The sequence below is a fragment of the Papaver somniferum genome, chromosome 6 (assembly GCF_003573695.1).
Source record: "Papaver somniferum cultivar HN1 chromosome 6, ASM357369v1, whole genome shotgun sequence".
Classification (NCBI taxonomy): Eukaryota; Viridiplantae; Streptophyta; class Magnoliopsida; order Ranunculales; family Papaveraceae; genus Papaver; species Papaver somniferum.
The window spans coordinates 143,110,211-143,127,895 of NC_039363.1; the positions used below are offsets into that span (position 1 = coordinate 143,110,211).

General features: G+C 36.9%; 2 protein-coding genes across 3 annotated transcripts; one reads left to right on the top strand and one right to left on the bottom strand.

The window, feature by feature from the left end:
* The first annotated feature begins 4,866 nt into the window (after window positions 1–4,866).
* Window positions 4,867–7,589, top strand: LOC113289616 (WUSCHEL-related homeobox 8-like). Its single transcript, XM_026538933.1, has 3 exons — window positions 4,867–5,207; window positions 6,370–6,897; window positions 7,043–7,589. Exons 1-3 carry the CDS (start codon window positions 4,889–4,891, stop codon window positions 7,129–7,131), a joined length of 936 nt encoding a protein of 311 aa, XP_026394718.1. The 5' UTR covers window positions 4,867–4,888; the 3' UTR covers window positions 7,132–7,589.
* Window positions 7,590–7,725: 136 nt separating this feature from the next.
* On the bottom strand, window positions 7,726–16,146 carry LOC113289615 (DNA mismatch repair protein MLH3-like). 2 transcript variants are annotated; one of them, XM_026538932.1, is made up of 27 exons: window positions 16,011–16,146; window positions 15,651–15,696; window positions 15,413–15,553; window positions 15,230–15,281; window positions 15,095–15,142; window positions 14,815–14,969; window positions 14,623–14,680; window positions 14,211–14,268; window positions 13,980–14,072; window positions 13,730–13,895; window positions 13,611–13,626; window positions 13,243–13,463; window positions 12,921–12,990; window positions 12,762–12,833; window positions 10,997–12,580; window positions 10,824–10,923; window positions 10,631–10,740; window positions 10,287–10,384; window positions 10,005–10,202; window positions 9,526–9,570; window positions 9,392–9,445; window positions 9,162–9,268; window positions 9,007–9,055; window positions 8,670–8,729; window positions 8,474–8,546; window positions 8,261–8,346; window positions 7,726–8,117 (listed from the first exon to the last, which is right to left on the bottom strand). In XM_026538932.1, the coding sequence occupies exons 3-27, from the start codon at window positions 15,536–15,538 to the stop codon at window positions 7,947–7,949; spliced, it is 3,870 nt and encodes a 1,289-aa protein (XP_026394717.1). In that variant the 5' UTR covers window positions 15,539–15,553; window positions 15,651–15,696; window positions 16,011–16,146; the 3' UTR covers window positions 7,726–7,946. The 2 variants fall into 2 exon arrangements, with proteins under 2 accessions (XP_026394717.1, XP_026394715.1); XM_026538930.1 differs by having other exon boundaries at window positions 10,994–12,580.
* Window positions 16,147–17,685: the final 1,539 nt, after the last annotated feature.

Consider the following 17,685-nt stretch of genomic DNA (forward strand, 5'->3'; position numbering starts at 1 on the left):
AAGATAACATTGATTGCAAACCCTGATTTGAAAGACTGTATAAGGGAGAAATCTAGCAACTGGTAAACCTAATCCCCACACCTTCTGTGTGATACTAGTTGTATAAGCTAGAGTTGGTTCTCTTTTAACCTTAGGTTTCTACCGAGACACTGTAGGTTAACGACTTGAAGACTTCATTGGGATTGTGAAGCCAGACCGATACTACTTTCTTGTAGTTGTGTGATCTAATCTTGCTGTTTCTATCGTATTGAGTACAATCGTAACGATTGGCTTGATATTGATATCTCCGATAGGCAAGATATAAAAGTAATCACAAACATCTTCGTCTCATCGTTTGTGATTCCACGATATCTTCTTTCGCCGCGTCTATTAAGATTATTGTGAGGCGACTGATAATTCTAGGCTGTTCTTCAGGAATATAAGTCCGGGTTATCAATTGGTTCATGTTCACCTTGATTTATCAAAAGACGGAACAAAACTCGTAAGTATTTCTGTGGGAGACGGATTTATCTATTATCGTAGACTTTTCTATGTGATACAAATTTGTTTATTAAAGTCTTCGACTTTGGGTCGTAGCAACTCTTAGATGTGGGTGAGATCATCTAAGGGAATCAAGTGCGTAGTATCCTGCTGGGATCAGAGACGTAAGGAGCGCAATTGTACCTTGGATCAGTGTGAGATTGATTGAGGTTCAACTACAGTCCAGAACGAAGTTAGTTTGTAGTAGGCTAGTGTCTGTAGCTGCTTAATATAGTGTGTGTTCAATCTGGACTTGGTCTCGGGGTTTTTCTGCATTTTCGGTTTCCTCGTTAACAAAACTTCTGGTGTCTGTGTTATTTCTTTTCCGCATTATATCGTTTATCTTTATAATTGAAATATCACAGGTTGTGCGTTTGAATAAATCAATTCGGAAATCCGACCTTTGGTTGTTAATTTAAATTGATTGATCCTTGAACATTGGTCTTTGGTACCGTTCAAGTGATTTCTCTTGTATTCAGTTAGACTCGCAGACTTCTATTTTCTTGAGTAAGAATTGAATCGGGAAAGAGAGATATAACTCTTGGATATACTTTATTAAGATTGAGTCTAATTGATTCTCTTGAAAGTATATTGGAGTTAGTCCATATAGATTTCTAATCGAAATATTGGGTGTGGTTGTTGTACCCCCGCTTTTTCAAAAGTCTTCTTTGGGATTGAGAAGCTCTATTAGTACCGTTGGTGGGAAACTAGATAATTGCGGTTTATCTTTTGTTTTCGATTGATTTGATTGACTAACGATGGTTGAACTTTGATTGCACCTAGTTTGTTTATGCTTGGGAATCTTCTCTTCTGATATAAGATTCATTCAAACTAGATCGAAGTTTCGACGGGGATCTTTAGACTTTTTATAGATCTAAAGACGTCTTGTGATAATCCATTGTTAACAGACTCCGTTCTGTGCATGATTGATCACAAGATATTCAAGTTGATTGTGTTCCGGTGTTTATTGAAGATCTAAGAAGATTTGAAGACAAAGAATACTTTGAAGATTTCTGATTTGGGATTCATAATCTTTGGTGTGCACAATACTTGTTTCGGTAAAATAGGATCCAACTATAATCGGTTTATCCTTGTGGTAGATTAGATTGATTAGTTGTGTAGATCAGCATCAATATAATTCTTTGTGATTAAAAGTATTGATTGTAAAATCTTAACAATTACTTCGGTAGTTGATAGTAAGATAGATCTAAGAACCTGACGAAGGAGTTTATTGAGATAAACAGAAGAGCCTTTGTCGAACTCATATCACTTGGTTGAAAAGAGTTGATACCAAACAGATTTGTTGTTCCTTTACTGTTTGGAATACAAACCAAAGGAATTGTTCCAAGTACGTGACTTATTACAAGTTGGAGGCGTGGGAATACAGACGGAACTAGGTGAACTATAGGTTTAGTTGCTTGGTCTCAACTATATGAAGTTGGTTTGATTTTGTATAGCGGCTTAATCCTGAGAGTATTCAATTCTGGACAAGGTCCCGGGATTTTTCTGCATTTGCGATTTCCTCGTTAACAAAATCTTGTTGTGTCATTTACTTTTATTTTTCGCAATTATAATTTTTGTTATTATAATTTAAAGTAAATTACACAAACGTTAATTTATATTTACTTGATAAGCAACCCTATTGTGTTTGGTTAAGTCCGAACCTTTTATCAAGTAAACATACTTCGTTGTTGTATTTTCTCGATCTTGTATCCATAGACGATCACACAAAGTGTGAACCGATTTGTTGTATTATCTCGACTCAGTCCATAGACAATCACTTTCGGAGAAAGGACTTATAAGTGGAATTTTTTTAGATTGAGGTATATTTGGATACCCTCGTCTTTTTAGTTTGAGTATTAGCCACAATTTTTGGATAGTAAATCTTTTGTTCATTTGCTTGATAGCTTACGATTACAATTATGAATGTTTTATTGATTCAATTTAGAAGGACTATTTAATCTTGAAATCTATGAATTGCTTTTTATTTATCAGTTTTGTTAATGGTGGAATCTCGATGGTCTTTATCCTCTGTTTCAATCCTCTATCAACTTTGTGAGGATTCAATTGAAAAGTGTATAGGTAATTTAGAAATAAAATCTAAGCTTTGTGATTCTATATTTCACTATAACCATATATACATAGACAATGCAGATCCTACGGTTATTAAGCGCCAGTTCACTTTTACTGTCACGCGTACGCGCGTGTGATAACAAGACTTACAGTTTGATGCGCTTTCATCTACCACAAACAAAGAATGCTTAAAAAAAATCACAAACAAAACGAACGGACAATACTAAAAAAAAAAAGTCATTCTAAACAAACCGTGAAACTAGACAAGCTTAAAACCGTATAAACTCATTAATTTGGACCTGCCCCACTGGTATTTGCAGAGGCCGCTTTATGAAGCCTATCATATCCCTATACGGTTTTTAGAGAGTCTAAAAACGGGGTTCCTGAAGAATTTTCGAAAAAGAAATGGAAAAGAACTAAGAAGGCATTAACAGGATTTAATTAGTGCCTAATGCTGCCACAAATTTTGTCGTCTCCGTCGTGACAACGGCGATGCACATGACTTGTCGGGTGTAGATCAGTGAACCTTAATCCAAAAGAAAAACAAAACAAAGTTAATTGTAGTGCGGCCCAATTAGAACCTGACAACTTTTCGATTTACATAATATACTTTTTATGCTATCTTAATTTGAAATCATCTTATTGATTCAAAAAATTAATCACACATGGGTATGGAATAGGAAAAATATGGGATTATCACATGGATTTGTATCGTAGATTTGATTAAGACGTCTCTAATTACATTTTACTCTTCATAATTCTGAAAAGTGGGTCAGGATACTCTTATCTTCATGGGTAGGTTGGTCGGCACCAACAACTTTATTAAAATTAAATAAAACCATTACATGTTTGAGTCAGGAGACATTCTTTCCAACAAAATCTAACTGTTTGAGATCAGCTTCTTGGGTTGGATAGACTTTCAAGTTCTGAATCACTTAGATAAGCTAAACTAAAGTATATACTAAACCTTGTTCATTTTCAGTTTAAGTATAATTACTTCCCAAGTTAGCAGTAACGGAAAAATGTGTCTTGTTTAAACGCTGTTTATATATCTTAGTTTGTTTGCTCGCTTCGAAATTGACGTTAACGTAAAGGGAACTTTCGCAAACAACTTGTTGTCCGGATTGAAATAGAGAGGATGGCAAGAACTCACACGTAAGAAATGAATGTACCGTGGTCCATGGGCAATCAAACAAGGGACCCTCTTCTTCTTTCTTTCTCTCTCTCTAAATCTATGTTGCTTCTGCTTCTCCTACTACTTCTCTTTTCAAATATAAAATAAAAAAGGAAAAATCCGACCCCTCACATGGGAAGGGCCCCACATCCCAAGGAGACAATAGGGGCCCATTTTTTGGGTTCCACTTTCTAAAGCTGTGAGAGACGTTTTTAGCATGTTTATTCGTGCGGTTCATTAAGAATTTTTGTCAAATGTAATATCCCAACAAAGCACCTAGTAAACGAGATTCAAATTGAAACATTAATTCCCGTAATCATATCACGGGCCAGTGTGTGAATATTGTACTTGCATGATGCATAACGGGTTAGTTTTTTAGCGCAGGTAACAAGGCAAATAAACATAGAACCCCCATTCATGTATTTTAACCTAGGTAACTCATGTGGGGATTCGAGATTCTGGTCTAGTATCATCAACGGATAATTTTACTGTTGTAGTACAGTGACATTTGTTCATAACCAGTTATTTACACACATCATCATATGCATTTTGAACCCAATGATACTAATAGCCAGAGTTCAAAATACTCGTACTAATAGACCAATAGGCTGTTTGGATAGCATATCAGAATTAGCTTTTCGACTTCTAAAAATCGAAAAATCAGCAGAATTCAGTTTGATTGTCCGATTTCAAAACGACTTCTGGAAGTCAAAAAGTTAACTTTTTATGTAGCAAAATAGTTCTGCTTCTGACTTCGATTTCTAGAAAAACAGAAGTCAGAAACAGATTTATATCCAAACACGCTATAAAAGTTCACTTGTCCATCCATTAGCTCGGGGAGAAAGAAAAAAAAGTGCTAGCAGAAAAGTTTTCAAAGGAAAATAAAGGGGGAAACCGCGTTTGCCGGTTGTTTTTATCTGGTAAACATAACATTCTAAAATACACACATATGACCATCACATTCTAAAATACGCACATATGACCATCGCTTCTACTAACGTACGCTCTCGTGCATGTTTTATATTATTTTATTTTATTTTAATTTTATAATATTATATTATTTTCTTTCCTTTTCAATCACATTTGCTTTCATACTCTGTTTCTTTCTACTGTTTTTGTTTGATGTGTGAGAGAGATATCTATGACTATATAGGAATGATGGGTTTGGTGAAATACTTCAGAAAAAGTGTAGAAGAAGAAGAAGAAGGAAACCAAAAAGAAGAAGGAGAAGAAGTGAGTGAGAAAGTAATGGAGTTGGAGAATCAATTGAACCAGCAGCACCAGCAAGAACAAGAACAACAACAAAATGGGGTGTTGTATGTCAAAGTAATGACAGATGAACAAATGGAAGTACTTAAAAGACAAATCTCTGCTTATGCTTCTATTACTGAGCAGCTTGTTCAGATGCACAAATCTGTTTCTACTCAACATGATCTTACTGGTAAACACACACACCCAACTTCTATTTCTTTATCAATACTGCTTATTGTTGTCATAATGGTGACTTCTCAATAGTTTGGGTGTTTTATCTTTTGAAATTTGTGTTCTAATTAGGCATTCTATTATGGGTTTGTGATAGTTGTTGAGAAGGGAAAGCTTGAATTTTGGGATTTTATTTTTGAATTAGTGCTCATTTTATGGTTTTGATACTTCTAATTAGGTTGTGGAGTTTATTAGGAAATTGAAAATGAGTTAACAATTTATTGTCCTATTGGGGGGAATTGTAAATTCATGCTATTTCAACATGCATACCATGGATTTGTGAATGATTTATTCGTTACTTGTTAAATTGGTACTTGATGTGTGGACTAACCTATGGCCATGTGGATGTTGTATCCACCTTAGGAAACCCCTCGCGACCGTGAGGCGAATCAAAATGGTTATCCATGGTGAGCCCGTGGTCTAACAACCGACGAGGTTTAAAACATTGAAGCTTAGTTCTTTCTGTTTGGTTAAACTTTCGTTGAATTGACATAGAGTTATGTGATAACTTTGTTCAAGAAAAACAGTCCGACTGCAACACAAAATATCTGAATCTAGCATGCTACATTGGAGCATCAGTCCTTACATGGGCTGATCTCAACAGTTTGGATTGCTCACAATTTGCCTTCTCCTTTACTGCAACGAAGCATAAGATCTACTTTATAAACTTTATATAGATGTGGCTTGTATTTTTCATCGGATAAAATGTGTTCTGCATCAGGGTACTAACACTTCCACATTTTGAATAGAAGTGATGAAAGCCTTAAGAGGAGGGTAGTTTATCTTTGATTAGTTAATGTACTTTCAGCTACAAATATGTTTTGTCTTACTAACTTTTAAGTGAGTGACACCGACATTCATTTTGTTGTGTTTTTGAGCTTTAATTTCCATTGGATCTTCCACATCCTGCGAACTCAAGAATTTTGTGGCACGCAAACTTCAGAATCTTAGAGTAATCAACTCTAGTATTTGAAACTGCATGCAAGAACCACTCTTTCTTTCTTTGTAATTAACCTCATCTTGCAAAGGGTGGATAAGTAGGGTCTGCTCAATGTTGAATTATTTGGTGATTCTCCAATCTTTTGCTAATAATGAAGGTAATATCACTTCACTTGATTTAGGAATGAAGCTGGGAAACTTTTACTGTGATCCACTCATGTCTTCTACTGGCCACAAGATATCATCGAGGCAGCGATGGACCCCTACAACCGTGCAGCTGCAAATTCTTGAGCATATCTTTGACCAAGGCACTGGAACTCCAAGTAAGCAGAAGATCAAAGAGATAACCAACGAATTATTGCAGCATGGTCAAATTTCAGAGACAAATGTTTATAACTGGTTCCAAAACAGGCGGGCAAGGTCAAAACGGAAGCAACTCGTGAATACAATAAACACTGCTGAATCTGAGGCAGAAACTGAAGACGAGTCCCAGATGGAAAAGAAGGCCAAGCCAGAGAGCGTCCAATCCCATGAAAATTCGGCACTGAGGCTAGAGGAAATGTGCTTCAATAATTCTGAAATGAACTCCGATCTTCATCTGTTAGACCCGTATTCTAATCAGCCGGAGATGTTTCCTTCAGACGGTGGTTCAAAATCTTCTGGCAGCTTGGGCCGCCTGTCTTACTACGAGAGTGTAATGTCAAACCCAAGTATGTATATCCATATACTCCTTTTCTATAATCACCGTTTACTTTTTGTAACTTGGAATTGTCAGGTTTTTGGGGTCAAACATATTTTATCCGTAACAATCAAATTCTATAGCTGTTTCGACAATTTTGATTTTGGTGAATGCAGGATTAGACCATCTTATGGGAAAGGTGGAAGAAATTCCTGGGAGCTTTAGCACCTTCCCGCAGGAATCTGGTTATGACATCATTGGATAAGATTTGCTCTCATTAGCTATATGATCCAGAATCCAGCCTGCTAATTAGGACTCGAGATGATGGACTACAAAAAGTTTCAGCGAGACAATTACGATATACAGAAATATAAGGTGACATAGCATTTAGCATATAATATAGCGAGCGCTTCTGAACTCTGTGTATAGGAAGTCAAATTAAATTGAACTTCACTGTCTGAGTGAAATACTAAATGATTGTTTGGTAAATGATCTGAGTCGGATCATTTAGAGCTTTATAAGAGTGACCTAGTTTTAAGAGACATAAAAATGATGGTGCACAACTGCAAGCACTAGCAGGAAACACTAGCTTCTGCTGATCAATATTTGTGATTGGTTTGATTTCTTTTGGTTCCTTTTTGTGTTTAAAGAACTGAGTTTGAGTTAGATTTTTTGGGTGTGTTTCAACTATTTATTGATGTTAATTCATGTGTCTTTTATTTAGTTTCGAATATTTGTGTTTGTGAAATTCTCAGGTGGAGAGGTTTAACAAGGGGTGTAAAAATTATTGTTAAAGTTGGGCATTCTGTATGATGCATGCATAAAGATATTTTGTTAGAATTTTACATAGATACAGATATTTTGTTTAAATCTGTTGATTTTACATTTACAGAGTGATACAGACGAGAGTCAGTTAAGAACATTTCGAAGATGGATATATGCATACACAGAAGTACATTATTTACAACTGATTACTAATCAGAGTGCCCGAGCTATTTACTGAAGGGGGGAAAAAAGGATAAAAAATTAAAAAATTTGCTCAATTATGCCTGAGTTGAAAAACTGCTGTTAGCTTCTCACTCATGCACCTGCACTTAAACGCTTTGCTGCGCGTTCAAGACTTGGTCTATGCCGGTGTAGCCCATGCCACACTTCATCCGAATTTTTGCTCCACGATCTGAGGCTGGTAATTTGCTTGTGCAAGGCCCCTAAGTTAACCAGAGGAGCAGTGGTGGGTCGTCCATGGGCACACTGCAAAACAGAAAATAAGTCTCTTGATTAAGACCATAGTAATAAATGTTCAATTTTCATAAAGGTGTTTTTTGTCTTCCATTTATTTTCTACCACAGACAACATTTGGTTCTGAAATCCTCCTTTAAGAATCATGATCTTACTTGGAAACAAAGAGAGGTCTGCTTAAGTTCCTCGACGATGAGAGAGCACTCTGAAGGTAACAAGGCGTCTCCAAACATGATTGCACCTGAACCATAAAACTTACTAGTCAAGCAAACAGCACACAATCCGATTTTAAAAATCCAACGCAAATCCTCTGCATCTGAAGTATATATCTAATGTTCATTGCAAAAGGAGGACTTGGAGATGTGTACCTCTGCATGCTTTGAAATTTAGGACTCGGAGAACAGAGGGTGGCATAGTTGATGATCCATCTGTATCATAAAGCTAAACATCATACCACAAATTGGTGTTAGAACATCATTACTTTCCATTCTGAAAAGAAAATTAAGACCAAATAGCGAAACACATGCGACTATACTGATATAATGTTCGTGTGGTTTAAATTACCTGCTCCAGAAACTCCAAAAGATCTTTGTCCGATAAGTTGACACCTAAAATACAAGGTACCTGCAAAAGCCGAATACGTGGTTGATTCTCCATAAGCAAAACCCAAATACAGGTCTCAATCAACAAAATCGTAGACCTATGTAAAATGGTTGCATGTTATTACAGCCTTGACTATTTACCAATGAGATAACTACTCTTCAAAGTGATGTGTGACCAAAAGTCAGGTACAAATCCCTCAAAAACTACTATGGAGGAGATACTATTTTCTTTGAGATACAAATCATTCTATCTTATATCTGATGGTAATACACATAAAGAAAAAGAGACGTATTCTCACCGCAATGAGGGTGACAGCAGACTGCCGCCTATGCAGAAGTTTGAGTTTCCTGAAAACAAATTAATTTGGCAAGTCGTCGGAAAAATGACTAATATTTTCCATTATGCATATAAAATGAATAATATCTTGTACCCCATTAAAGAAACTGAAATTACTTGGTAAATGATCCCGAACTTTGGGAATTAACATTGCAGATCCATCCCCAATGCTGCATCTGCTCAGCATAATTCTGCAGTAACTGATAACCAATCTCAGGAAGTACCTGTTATGTCAAGTTTTGGATGATGGATAAGATGCTACTAACAAAAGACATAGATACTAAAGGATTTGAATATAGATAACTCCTGTGCCACATCGAAGCTAAAAATATGGATTATGGACATACCAACTCCTGCTCAGAATCCAGATAAGTAACTGTCTTCCCTTCACCACGTAGAACCTGGGAATTCAGATACATTCATGAATTTTGCTCTGAAATGCGAAAAAGGTGACAAGTATGAAATGGGAAGAGATGTGAACCTTTTGACGGAGTTCTTCCAGTCGGATTCTTTCATCCGCAGCATGCTGTAGAAGATGATTTATTAGTGATTTCCTAAGCCAAATAATGCAAATATTAAAAAAAGAGAAGAGAATGCAGGACATCATTTGCAGTTTGTTTTCATGTATCAACACCTTACAAAGTACGATAAGAACATTAACTTGTTGGAAGGGAACTTAAACAACATTTAGTAAATATGTTGAAATAATTGACCAATTGTAGAATGGAAGAGAAGTATTTATGCTGACAAATGCACAGATACTTGGAAGAAAAATAACAAAAATGTTTATCGTGGCTAATGAAAACAGAGACTACACACATCAACTGGCAACCTTTTTTAGTATTTTTAATTTTTATGGATGTAATCAACAAATTCCGGTGGTTGCTTCATGAGCCGATGTCAGGCTACACTCAGAAGTACAGAAAATGATAAAAAAAACAGGTGCAGCTGGGAAAGAACCTGATCGATTACAGCGAGTGTAGAACCTCCAATAATTGGAATAAATTTTTTATCCAGCTGCATAAGAACTTTCGCATTGTCAAGGCATTCCTTGCTTATGGAATCTGGAACTACCGAACCACCAGCAAGAAGTAAGATCCCTGAAGAGACGTCAAGTACATCGGTCTCTTCACTCAGATTGTGTGATTCATCTCCATCCTACAACAATGCAAGAATCACCAAATACGTCAAAATAGAAGTAAATCCCTAATGACTTGCTTTTGTAAAGTGTTGATTAACCACCTGGAAATCTCTGACTTTCTCCCTTGAGGTCTGTGGGTCATCATGGCGCCATTTGGTCCCAGCTAACTTTGAATTTTCCATTTCATTTGAGATAAATTCTGCAACAACAGGCATTTAACGAATCAATAAGTAATTTCGTCCTCAGTCAATAAACAAATAAATGTCTGGTCGCTAAGTAAAGTACTACGAGTTGAACTGCGTGGTAAAAATTAAAATCTTATGGAAGTATATAGTAGCGTATTCAGATTATATTCATCCAAATTTCTTCAAACAGTCCTGCTTCTGCTTCTTAATTACGCTTAATGGTACTTACGAAGTCTGGCAATTAGTATCTCATTTAATACCTTCAACTCGATCAGTAGTGTACAGTTGAAACAACTTTGACTTTTTCTGACAGTCGTTCTTCTCAACTCCCTTCATGTCCTGGATATTGTAGGGATCCTCCGCATATTTTCTGAATACAAACCAGAGCAATTAAAAGAGCAGATGCAGTTTGGATATCAACACTTCCTATAAATAACATTTAAGTGCCAGTACCCGGAATTAAATGGAGAATCCTCCACTAGCTTTGTTTCATAGCCATGAGATGCTCCACCAGATGATTGTGATGGTTGCTTAGAATCATTAATCTCTGGCCCTGCACAATGAAATAGTAACTAAGTCATGCTAGAGCAATTTTCAAAGAAAACTGATGAGAAATGACCAACTACCTGGTAAAATTGGGGGATTTTGAACTTTTTCTGCATCAGTGTTTGTGGCAGTGGTGGTCAAACAGCTCAACATGGTAGAGACTTTATTCCTTCCTTTATAAAATGGTGGTGCGGAACTGCACCTCCTTGATCTTCCCTTACACACACTATAACGGCTAGTATTTTGAGAAATAGATTCACCCCTTGCATTCATGCCCTTTTTATGGTGTAAGGGTGAATGACTGGGAAACATAGGTCCAGTACAGTTATTTATATCATCCATATTAAAAGTGTCAAAAGATTGCCACTCTATACCGTCGACCAATCTGTAAGAAGAACCAACATTCTGAAAAGTAACATCCTTAGACAGGGATCTGTCATAGAGATCCCTGCTGCAATTTCTCTTGGGGGAAACAAAATGCTCAGAATCAAACTCAGTGTCTGTACAGCCTGTGGCAGGGTATTTTTCATCAATGAAACCGTTATGCATCATGTCATAAGCCAGAAACTCATCATCCTCATCTGCAAACCTGGCACTTCTGCATAATCCGAAATTCCTTTCTTCTGCAAATTTATCAGTGAAACATTCAACTTTCCGAGGAGTGGTACCAAATATAGAAAATGGAGACGCCCCACACGATGCAGAATCTGTGGAAAGATGATCCAATCCTTTTCTCTCGACTTGCACAAGCGAATCATATAGAAGGTCTCGCTCTTCCACAAAACGTGTTGCATCAACCATACAGGGCTTAACGAAATCCATCGTCAAGATATCTATATCCGTCATACTGCATTCTAATAAGCTGCTGGAAGGCTGATGAGAAACCACAACTGATTTCTTCAAAGGAGTGTTCACCAAAAAGTCAATATTACGGTCCCATTCATCGGCATCAATGTGACCAATCCTATCATCGGGAGGAAATAATCTCCCTTTGGTCCTGAGCTCATCAATCTGAATGCAGGACTGCTGGTGAGTTCCAAAGAATGGCTTCTCAGGTGTCACATTTCCTCGTGAGCACCTCCGCAAGAAAGGCTTCTTGAGTCCCCCGGAGCATCTTGAAGGAAATGCATTCTCATTTCTGCAGTCAGCTACATCAAATGCCAGCTGGTCTGCCACTGATACTTCAGCTAAGTCAGCATCAATGCCAAGAGACTCCTTCCCCCATCTTGCACCTAAATTATCATGGTTAGGCACGTTTCCAGTATCTTGCCTCATCTTCAAATCATGGAACAAGTAGTTATCTTGGGAAGCAAAAGAATCATTAAATGCTGCTTGCCGAAAGCTGCAATGTTCTGGGCTAACCACTGAAGCACATTTGGAAATACAGGCATTTGATGAGGTAGGAGTAATATCATGGAAAGTGATGTCGCTTTGATGATTATATACAGCCTTCATCTGATGTTCTTTAAAATTAGTAATATTTCCACGTGATTCTCCAGATCGCTTTCTCTTGTACTTGTAATGAGAGAAAATGTCAGAATCTTCAGAATGTACCTCCGGTGATGTGGAGAACGGGCTAAGTTGCAGACGACTCTGATTGAGCAAGATCTTGCACTTCTTTACTGGAAATGTGGACTTTGTAAATTTCTCTGCAGTCATTAAGTCTGGAAACAAACAAGCTTAGGGAATATGTCGAGAGAAGCAAACCAAAAGACTTTTACATGAGAACATTATGTAGGATCAAGCAAGCATTTATTATTTTCTTATGGGTATGGATGGATATGGATACTATGAAGTAATAATGAAGCATCTAAGTCGGGACCAGAAATATTTAATATCTTATACCTTGAGTTGTCTCGTCTTCTTTCCGAATTTCATCTTTTTGTGCAACTTCATTTTCGTTGTTACATATTTCTCCTAAAAAAAAACACATCCGTAGGTGTATTAGTACGAATTGTACAAGGCAGTTCTGTGCTATAAAAGGAAATCATTTCACCAAGTAACCTCGAGGTGGAATTCGTCTCCAAAAGCGTCTGAAACCTTGCTCAATAAAGGAAAGTATTGGAATCCAGTCCTGTAAACAAGTATAGTAAATAAGGAGTTATACAATCATGCTGCTATCTTAAACAAACTTTAGCTAAGGTTGTGCTCGGGGCCCTCCCTAACAATCAGACCACTCATACAAAACGCACTATGCTAGGAGTTCATAAAGACAGTACAAACCTTAAGTTTCGAAGGAAATCTCAACGAGCTATGGAGAAGCACAACTCGTCGAATCAGGCACTAAATTAAAAATGAAATAGGCAATTGGAAAAAGATGGTTAACCTTGAACTCAACGAGCGTCTTTGATGGTTCAAAAGTCAAATCATAGCTGGACCGAGGGCAACGTAAATTCAGAATAAACGCTGGATATGCATCCATTCTGCATCTTTTACTATTACGAGGCTCCAATGCATCCTCCCACATATCCAAACTATTCAAACTTGCAGCAAGATTGTTGAGCAGTTTATGAATTGGACTCTTGCAGATAAACCGAGAGTTGATATCTGAAAAGTGTTAAGGCAAAACATGCGTTGACCATGAAGAAACACAATAACAATTGCATCAAAATAGAGAGATGGCAAAAGCCCTTTCCGTCTATCTTAAATTTTTTGATTTAATGATCACCAATTTGTACATAGAAAAATGGATACAAAAATATTGCAAAGCCTGCAAAAGAAAAAGCTTCAAATAAGGTAAACGAAAAAATTGGTCCTCATGATAAAGTACTGCAGTAAAATTAGTAATTCAGTGGATTGTGGCTCTTATTTACCTTCATGGAAAAAGTATCAGCAGGACCAGATAAGTACCCAGAGACATTCAGAACTTCATCAGAAAAGTTTACTTCACACAGAGACCTAGATACATCAGTCCCAAAACCACTACTTACTAGTGGAATAGGAGACGAGGAAGGAGTAGTATACAGTATCTCATTTCCGCTGTATTAGGGAAAATCCTGATGTTAATAAGTGTTTGAAAATAATGCGACCTTTATCATTATATGTTACAACTACGAGGCTCACCTCTCAACATCATTAACCTTGAAGGAAATTTGTGGATGCACAAGGGCTATCCGCAGTACACACTTTTTGACTGAATGCAGTACCTTCTTGGAGCTTTCAAGAGGAAAAAAAAAACAGAAGCATAAAATAAGTTGCCGTTTAGAAAATAAGTGCAGGCAAATAGATGCATCCCCTGCAAAACAACAGAACTTAAGAAGTACAATATTAATATCTTATAAAAAAATTAAAAACCTGGACTGCATATATTTCCTCCGAACGGGCTGATTGTAAAATAAATCACGAACAGTGACTGCAACGGAGCAGAACACATAGTTTAAGTGATGCACCAATCTAATAAAGAAAGAAAGGTAAACAGAATGATCATTTTTCTGAAAGAATGAATGAATGAACAATGATCATAAAGTTGTCTAAATGAGGATGTCTCAAGACAACATTTACAGCTACAGTACCTAGATTAGATGGTAGAAAAACACAAGAAAAAGTTGAGATGCCATTGATTAACCAAGATTTATCATGCAAAATTCCTACAGATTTTGTATGTTTTTAATTCTACAAATCTAGTCATACAACCAACACAATTTCTGGTTCCTACTCACAATTTCTGGTTCCTCCTCATCTATTATTATTATTATTGATTAATTACCTGTGGTACCATAACCTCGCTTGTCATCGTCAATTCCGAGATATAGACACTTGCAACTCTAAGGGATATCATAAGAAAAGAAAAAAAATAGTTAAAAATAGAATGGTAAAGAACAAGTAATTAAGAAGGACCAAACTGATCAAGAAAGGCTATATTGCGGAACACTTAATATACCAGCATAGTAATGCATACCTTGATGATCTTACGATATCCATTTGGCATCCCACGAGCTTTTGTTATAATTTCCAACAAGGAGATATCTGAGAGCGAACTTAACGCTTCTCCCCGAAATCCAAAGCTGTCAGTAGCAGCGTCCATTTCTGCTAAGTGTTGAAGTTTTGACGTTGCTGTTCACATGTAAAAAAGGAATCTCGCTGAGAAATATGGTCATGCCCAAGAGAATGGCCACCAGAGACACTCTTTTAGATGCGACTGACAAGAAAAAAATCATATGGAAAAGATAAGTAATTACCATATTTCTCACCCACGAGAACCAACCCGTCACGAGTAATACCATGTCCTGCATGAATACATACGAGTACACAGAACATTTCAAACAGCAACAACAGAATTGAGTATGATTCTGACCAAGAAAACTAGTACTCACCATCATCATCTACTTTAACATAGCACGTTCCAACACTAACTCCAACATTTACCTGACTCGTACATCATCAAATATCAAACTGTAAGTAGATATCGGCTGACATGATCAGTCAAATAGACTGTAACAACATATTGCCCATAGAAATCTTGTGTGAAAGTCGCAAACTTTACCAATTGTAATTACCTTGGTTGCATTTGCATCTATGCTGTTAAAAATCAACTCCTCCACTACCCTTGTTAGGTCAAAAAGAACAACACTTGAACGCAGTGAACTGTATACATCCTTGGGCAACTGTTTGATAGTCCTCATCTTAAACCCCAAAACCTAATTAACAACCCAGACACACTAAGATTTAAGCAAACAGATGCCATACTCCAAATTCCAAATTTGAACAAGATACATAATATAATTCAACACGTACCAGCAAGTTCAGCTCGACCAATGATTTTCATATCAGGTAGGACCCCCTGAAAGAAAAACCAAACCCTAATTAGCACGGTTTCAAGAAGTAGTGAAAAACTAGTTGTTGTTCATTTTATGTATTCCAAGTGCCCCGAGTTTATCTTGCAGTTTTCAAGTAGTGGGTGAGGATTAAGAATGAAGAAATCGTTGAATTCTTAAAAGAAACTAAAGAAATGTAAAGGGCACAGAACATAAACCCTAGAGAAAACAATATTGTGAATGATTAATTCGTGAATATATCATAAAATTCACAGATATATAAAAAAGACGGATTTCGAAGAAATGAAAAACAATGAGATTATGAGAATTGGAATTGTACCTGGTATGCGGAAGAAATTTTTACAGGGTTTTGAAAAAGGGGAAGGAAGAAAAAGGGCGGGACGAGCAACGAATGAAAGAGATCCGCGACTAACCTTTACCACAACAAGAGTTGTTTACATCCGCGTGTTTCATGATTTGGGTGCATGCGAAAAGACTATTGCTAATAATAGGGTGTACAAGTTTTTTTTTATAGACAAGATTGTGGGCGCGTGTAAAAATATAAAAATGGGTGGCTAATTGGAATCATCCGCAGAGATGAAAATATTAAAATCAAACTCGTTTTTTCGGTATACTCTAGTGCACCGTAAACCTAACACCTACACTATACTATGTTTGTTTACTCCTGACTCATCTGAGTCGTCTGGATCTGAGTCATCTGGATCTGAGTGAAATCACCTAACTCATCTGGATCTGACTCGATATGTTTGTTTAGAGTCAGATCTGACTCAAAAAACGTGAGTCAGTGGTTTGGTCCCGTGAGTCAGGGATATTTTGTTACCTGACTCAAATGGGTCCGAGTCAGAGGTTATGTCTGAGTCATAGGTCGAGTAAGATCTGACTCAAAATACAAAACAAACAGTCTGACTCGGCCCGAGTCAGAGGTTGACTCAGATCCAGACGGCGACTCAGCTGCAAACAAACAAGATGCTAGCAATACAGATGTGATGTGAATGATGCCTAGGATAGTAGGACGGTTAAATGGTTGAGGGGTATTATGATACTTTCTATTTATTTTATTTTTCTCCACGAAATCCCTAAATCCAACGATTTGCTTACCCAACAGCCTCATTTCTACTCTCCTTCGCCTCCATGGCCGCACCACCACATGAACTACTTCTCTCTCATTTACTCTTAGACCCACTTTCTGTCACCACCATTTTCATCTATTAGTCTGAAGTTATTACCAAATCTTACACTGATTTGATACCGTTGTAATTTCATCAAATTTTTCTATTTCTAAGGGTTCTTTATTCTTTTACTTAACTCATCGTTCTTTTGTCTCTTTACTGATGGATAAATCTCCTTCATCGGCCGTTTCGGCATGTAATTTATGATTTCATTTCTGGAGTTACAGAATCAATTCTTGTTTGATTGGATTGCATTTGAGTTAAAAATGGTGAAAACTTGATCTGATTCGATCTCTTTCAATTTTCAGCATTATAGCCACCGTTTTACCCCCTGATAATATTGTTACGTATGTTTCTAAATCCATAAAGCCGAGGGAAAAATGAGAAAAACATCTTTTTAGCTTTGCAATTACAATTTTTCCCTCAAGTAATATTTCCATTTTTGACTGAAGCAAATAAAAGTAGGGGCAAAATGGGAACACAAAATTGCAGCTTCAGCTAAGGGTAGTTCCCTTTATATAATAGAATAGATAAAAAGAAAATCAAGCACAGAGTAATGATAAAAGAGGTGCCTCCCACCGTTGAGGACTTAGAGATTTCCATCCTGCTATAGCAAGTCTTAGGAGGTCTGGGAAGTTCCTACTATTTATAGTTTTACAAAATATTTTTCCAAAAGACTTTAGACTTTAAAGGGAGATGATCCATTATTTGGTCAGACCTCCAACTGGTTGTTCTTTTTCCACCTTTCAGAGAGTTTGTGATGTTTGAGTTGCATCCCAGAAGGTTGAAAGTTTTGCAACTGAGTTCTGAGGCCCAATCCAATGC

Bases quoted from the DNA above. Each gene is read 5' to 3' on its own strand.
- LOC113289616 (XM_026538933.1), top strand. From the start codon at position 4,889: ATGTGTGAGAGAGATATCTATGACTATATAGGAATGATGGGTTTGGTG. The intron at 5,208-6,369 runs GTAAACACACAC...CACTTGATTTAG, and splicing joins TACTCAACATGATCTTACTG to GAATGAAGCTGGGAAACTTT. The intron at 6,898-7,042 runs GTATGTATATCC...TGGTGAATGCAG, and splicing joins GAGTGTAATGTCAAACCCAA to GATTAGACCATCTTATGGGA.
- LOC113289615 (XM_026538930.1), bottom strand. From the start codon at position 15,538: ATGAGGACTATCAAACAGTTGCCCAAGGATGTATACAGTTCACTGCGT. The intron at 14,681-14,814 runs GTATGCATTACT...GATATCCCTTAG, and splicing joins GATATCGTAAGATCATCAAG to AGTTGCAAGTGTCTATATCT. The intron at 10,203-10,286 runs GTGGTTAATCAA...GCATTGTTGTAG, and splicing joins AGAAAGTCAGAGATTTCCAG to GATGGAGATGAATCACACAA.